The following is a 6,000-nucleotide window of genomic DNA, read 5'->3' on the forward strand; positions in this document are numbered from 1 at the left end:
ATAAGATTTTTAAAAAATGAAGGAATTCTTTGAGAAATACCTGGCTCACTTAGGAAAAGCAAAATTAGGACTACAGGTATTCCAGAGGGAGAAGAAAGGGAGAAAGGAGCAGACAGCTTGTTCAAAGAAACAATAGCTGAGAACTTCCCAAACCTGTGGAAGAAATTGGATTTACAAATACACAAAGCTAATAGAATGCCTAATTACATCAATGCTAAAAGACCTTCCCCCCATATAATAGTAAAACTGGCAAAAGTCAATGATGAAGAAAAAACAGTAAGGGAAGCTAAACAAAAGAAAATAACATACAAAGGAGCCCCTATGAGGCTTTCAGCAGATTTCTCGGCAGAAACTCTATAGGCCAGGAGAGAGTGGAATGATATATTCAAAACACTGAAAGACAAAAACTTTCAACCAAGAATACTCTATCCAGTGAAACTTTCCTTCAGATATGATGGAGAAATAAAAACTTTCCCAGAGGAAAGCTGAGGGAATTCATGGCCACTGGACCTCCCCTACAAGCAGTAACTAAGATGTGCTCACGTCGCAAATAAAAATGCAACGGCCCACAAAGCTTTGAGCAAGGAGATAATTAGACAGAGGAAATCAGAAAACTGAAGCTCTCTATCAGAACAGGGAAACAAATACTCAGTTATAACCTAGAGATGAAGGGAAGGAAAGCACCAAAGTAACTATAAATACTTCAACTTAGTCACAAACTCACTGTATTAAAAGCAAAATAATTTGTGGCAAAACAATTCAGAAGGGGAAGAGGAATGGGATGGAATCTGCTTAGGTTAATGGAGATAAGAGGCTGTGAGAAAATGGACTATTTCATCTGTGAGATCTTTTGTACAAACCACATGGTAACCACTAAACAAAACATCAGAGCAGAGCCAAAATTCACAAAAGGAGAGAAAACTGAGAAAACCTCTTCAGAAAACCACCAAAATGAAATGGCAGTCAGAAATACAAAGGAAGATAAACAACGGAATCATAGATCAACCAGAAAACAAGAGACAAAATGGCAGTATTAAGCCCTCATATATTAATAATAACTCTAAATGTAAATGTTGAATTCTCCAATCGAAAGACACAGAGTAGCTGGATGGATGAAAAAACAAGATCCAACAATATGCTGCCTCCAGGAAACACATTTCTGCTCTAAAGACAAACATAGGCTCAGAGTTAAGGGATGGAAGATGATACTCCAAGCTAATGGCAAACAAAAGAAAGCAGGTGTTGCCATACTTATATTAGACAAAGCAGACTTCAAGTTAAAAAAGACAGTGAGAGACAAGAGGGGAAGTATATAACGATAAAAGGGACATTCCACCAAGAGGACATAACACATTAATATATGTGCACCTAACACAGGGACACCAAAGTACATAAAGCAATTATTAACAGACCAAAAGGGAGAAATTAACAGCAACACAATAATAGTAGGGCACCTTGATATCCCACTTACATCAATTGACAGATCGTCCAGGCAAAAAGTGAACAAGGAAATAGTAGATTTAAAAGAATCACTTGATAAGATGGACTTAGTAGATATATACAGAGCAGTCTATCTAAAAACAGCAGAATACACATTCTTCTCAAGTGCACATGGATCATTCTCAAGGATAGATCATATGTTGGGAAACAATGCAAATCTTCATAAATTTAAGAAGATTGAAATCATCCCAAGGATCTTTTCTGACCACAGTGCTAAGAAACTAGAAATCAACTGCAAGAAAAAAACTGGGAAAGTCAGAAAAACCTGGAGACTGAAAAACATGCTACTGAATAACCATTGGATCAATGAAGAAATCAAAGTAGCAATTAAAAAATACCTGGAGACAAACAAAAATGAAAATACAACATACTAAATCCTACGAGATACAGCAAAAGAGATCATAAGAGGGAAATTCATAGCAATATAGGCCCACCTCAACAAACAAGAAAAATCTCAAATAAGTTACCTTAAACTGCACCCAACAGAACTAGAAAAAGAAGAACAAACAAAGCCCAAAGTCAGCAGAAGGAGGGAAATAATAAAAACCAGAGCAGAAATAAATGAAACAGAAACTAAAAAGACAGTAGAAAAATTAATGAAACTAAGAGTTGGTTCTTTGAGAAGATAAACAAATTGACAAACTCTTAGCCAGGCTCACCAAGAAAAAAAGAGAGAAGGCTAAAATAAAATTAAAAATAAAATTAGAAATGAAAGAGGAGAGATTACAACAGGTTCTGCATAAATACACAGGATTATAAGAGAATACTATGAAAAATTATGCACCAACAAATTGGATAACTTAGAAGAAATGGATAAATTATTAGACTCATACAACCTACCAAAACGGATCAAGAAGACATAGAGCATCTGAAGAGACCAATCACAAGTAAAGAGATTGAAACAGGAATCAAAACCTCCCCCCGCCCCAAAAAAAAGGCAAGAAAAAGAAATAAAAGGAATCTAAATTGGAAAGGAAGAAGTGAAACTCTTGCCATTTGCAGATGACATGCTCCTCTATACAGAAAACCCTAAAGAATCCATCAGAAAACTATTAGAAATAATCAACAACTACAGCAAAGTTGCAGGGTACAAAATCAACTTACAAAAATCAGTTGCATTTCTATCCACTAACAATGAACTAGCAGAAAGAGAAATCAAGAGTACAGTCCCATTTACAATCGCAACAACAACAAAAAAATAAAGTATTTAGGAATAAACTTAACCAAAGAGGTGACAGACCTATACGCTGAAAACTATAAGACATTATTGAAAGAAATTGAAGAAGACACAAAGAAATGGAAAAATATTCCATGCTCCTGGGTCAGAAGAATCAACTTAGCTAAAATGTCCATACTACCTAAAGCAATCTACAGAATCAATGCAATCCCGATTAGAATCCCAATGACATTCTTTACAGAAATTTAACAAAGAACCCTAAAATTTATATGGAACAACAAAAGACCCAGAATAGCCAAAGCAATCCTGAGAAAAAAGAACAAGGTTACAGGCATCACAATCCCTGACTTAAAAATATACTACAAAGCTATAGTAATCAAAACAGCATGGTACTGGCACAAAAGCAGACAAACAGATCAATGGAACAGAATTCAAAGCCCAGAAATAAAACCACACACCTATGGACAGTTAATCCTTGACAAAGGAGCCAAGAACATACAATGCAGAAAGGAAAGTCTCTTCAATAAATGATGTTGGGAAAACTGGACAGCCACATACAAAAAAATTAAGGTAGACCATTATCTTGTACCATACACAAAAATTAACTGAAACTGGATTAAAGACTTGAATGTAAGACCTGAAACTATAAAACTGCTAGAATAAAGCATAGGGAGCACACTATTTGACGTTAATCTGAGCAGAATCTTTTCAAATACCATGTCTGACAGGGCAAAGGAAACAAAAGAAAAAGTTAACAAATGGGAATACATAAGATTAAAAAGCTTCTGCAAAGCAAAGGAAACTATGAACAAAATGAAAAGACAACCCACCAACTGGGAGAAAAGAACTCACACAACTCAACAATAACAACAAAGAACAAAGAACCCAATCAAAAAGTCAGCAGAGGATATGAACAGGCATTCTTCCAAAGAAGATAAACAGATGGCCAACAGACACATGAAATGATGTTCAACATCACTAATTATTAGGGAAATGCAAATCAAAACTACAATGAGATATCACTTTACACCAGTCAGAATGGCTATTATTACAAAGACAAAAAACAACAAACGCTGGAGAGGATGTGGAGAAAAGGGAACCCTCATGCACTGCTGGTGGGAATGCAAACTGGTGCAGCCACTATGGAGAACACTATGGAGATTTCTCAAAAAATTAAAAATAGAAAACCATAGGATCCAGCTATCCCACTTCTGGGTGTTTATCCAAAGAACTTGAAACCAATGATCCAAAGAGATCTATGCACCCCTGTGTTCATTGCAGCATTATTCACTATAGCCAAGACATGGAAGCAACCCAAATACCCATCAACTGATGACTGGATAAAGAAGATGTGGTATAAATATATACAATGGAAAACTATTCAGCCATAAAAAAGACAAAATCATCCCATTTGCAACAACATGGATGGACCTTGAGGGTATGATGTTAAGTGAAATAAGCCAGACAGAGAAAGACAAATACTGCATGATTTCACTCATATGTGGAATATAACAAATAACATCGATAAAGGGAACAGATCAGTGGTTACTAGTTGGGAATGGGGTTGGGGGGTTGGGTGAAAAGGGTAAAGGGACACATATGTGCAGTGATGGACAATAATTTGACTACTTGGGGTGACCACGATGAAGTCTACTCAGAAACTGATAAATGATAATGTACACCAGAAACTATTCAGTGTTATAAACCATTATGATCTCAATAAAGTTACTGGAAAAGAAAAAAAGAAGAAACTATGTGAATGAAGTCACATCAGCTAACACATGAAACACATTAAACCATTGAGCCTGCATCAGAAAATTCTGGAATTTCAGGGGGTCACGGCATACTTTTCTCCCACCCCTTCATATAGAAGGATGGCAGCACCACTCTACAGCTGTGCATTTCCCTCATGGAAATGCTGGAGAACTTGAGTTATCTTGTCCTCAGAGGGTCTGTTGTTCCTGGCACTGCTTCCTTCCCTTACGCTACAGACAACACCATTTCCTCCCCACACACTCCAGCCCTCAGCACCACAGTCTCCTCTAGGTGCCCATAGAGCCTGGCTCAAGCAAGGGGAAGAGTCTGGGGAGAGTCTCCAGACCAGAACCGGGGGCTGGATTTCCCAGGGACTCCATTTTCTGGCTCACAGGAGATTCACCCACAGGCTTACAGATTTCAACCCATCACCCAACCTCCTGTGTCACCTGCCCTCCTGTTACAGGAAAATACTCTTATTTGGGATGGATGGAAACCCAAGATTTGGAGAAAGGACTCACCCACTTGTGCCCAGATCCTCTGGACCAAGGAGAACTCTGGAAAGAAAGACTCATAATGGATGATCCACCTCCAGACAAGACCTGACCTCCCACTCCTGCCCCCGCCTGGCCTATAAGCCTCACCAGTGAGGCCTGTGCTCAGCTGAAGGTCAACTCAGCCGTCAACGCCCACCTCTCCCCACGTACACAGGGTGCTCTACTGTGGAGACACCCAGCCTTCCAGGCCAATAGTTCCACCACAGTGTTCCCGCCCCTTCATTCCCTTCCAGGACTCACCAAGACACACCAGGCTGATGATCGTGGGTGACATGGCACCACTTCTGCTGAACAGAAGGCAGCGACTCAGCAAAGTTGATGCATACACAGGATGTTGTTAGAAGAGCCCAGCCTAGGTAGTTTATAAGTTGACCACAGTGTGGAAGGATGATGCACATAGGCTCTTCTGATCCTACATATAGCGAATGTGGGGGCCTGGCTGAGGGCGGAATCAGGCTTCCTGGAAAATTTTCAGAGTAGAGCTGTCACTTCAGGGCATTTACTAGGGTCAGACTTGAAATACTATCTGGGACCCAGTCCCTCCTAGGCTGAATGATTAAATTCTGTACTCAAAGGCCTTTGATGTATTTTTTGTTGTTTTTATGTGAGCTTCATACTCTTCTTCATGTGTGTTAGATATCTAATAGATATTATTATTATAACATATCTAATTGATATCATTAATATTCTACTGATTGTAACATATAAATCAAAATGTATTTCCACACGGATATTTCTAGTATTGAAGCAGTACCAGTTAAAAATGATTGAATTTCCCAGTAGAAGGTTTATACACTTATTTGGAATCATAGAGTTTCACTTGTTTGTAATAAACAAAACATATATATTCTGGATACTATAGTTTTATCTGGAATTCATCTTATGACCCAAGAATCCAAACTCATTGTTCTCTCTCTCTTTTACTTTAACTTTAAATTATATATGAATATATAAATATCCATTAACATAATGCTATAGAAAATCACTTTCCAACAGCCAATTGTGAATGGT

General features: G+C 38.1%; 1 protein-coding gene across 1 annotated transcript in view; it reads right to left on the reverse strand.

The window, feature by feature from the left end:
* The window catches only part of LOC131397702 (putative killer cell immunoglobulin-like receptor like protein KIR3DP1), a 33,844-nt gene extending 28,581 nt beyond the window's left edge, over positions 1 to 5,263 (reverse strand). Inside the window, exons 1-2 of the mRNA XM_058530770.1 lie at positions 5,230 to 5,263; positions 4,954 to 4,989 (exon numbers count right to left, since the gene is read on the reverse strand). Of these exons, the coding sequence (XP_058386753.1) occupies positions 4,954 to 4,989; positions 5,230 to 5,263 (70 nt within the window). The remainder of the gene's footprint in view (positions 1 to 4,953; positions 4,990 to 5,229) is intronic.
* Between the last annotated feature and the right edge of the window lie 737 nt (positions 5,264 to 6,000).

Source organism: Diceros bicornis, chromosome 34 (assembly GCF_020826845.1).
Source record: "Diceros bicornis minor isolate mBicDic1 chromosome 34, mDicBic1.mat.cur, whole genome shotgun sequence".
NCBI classification, from domain to species: Eukaryota; Metazoa; Chordata; class Mammalia; order Perissodactyla; family Rhinocerotidae; genus Diceros; species Diceros bicornis.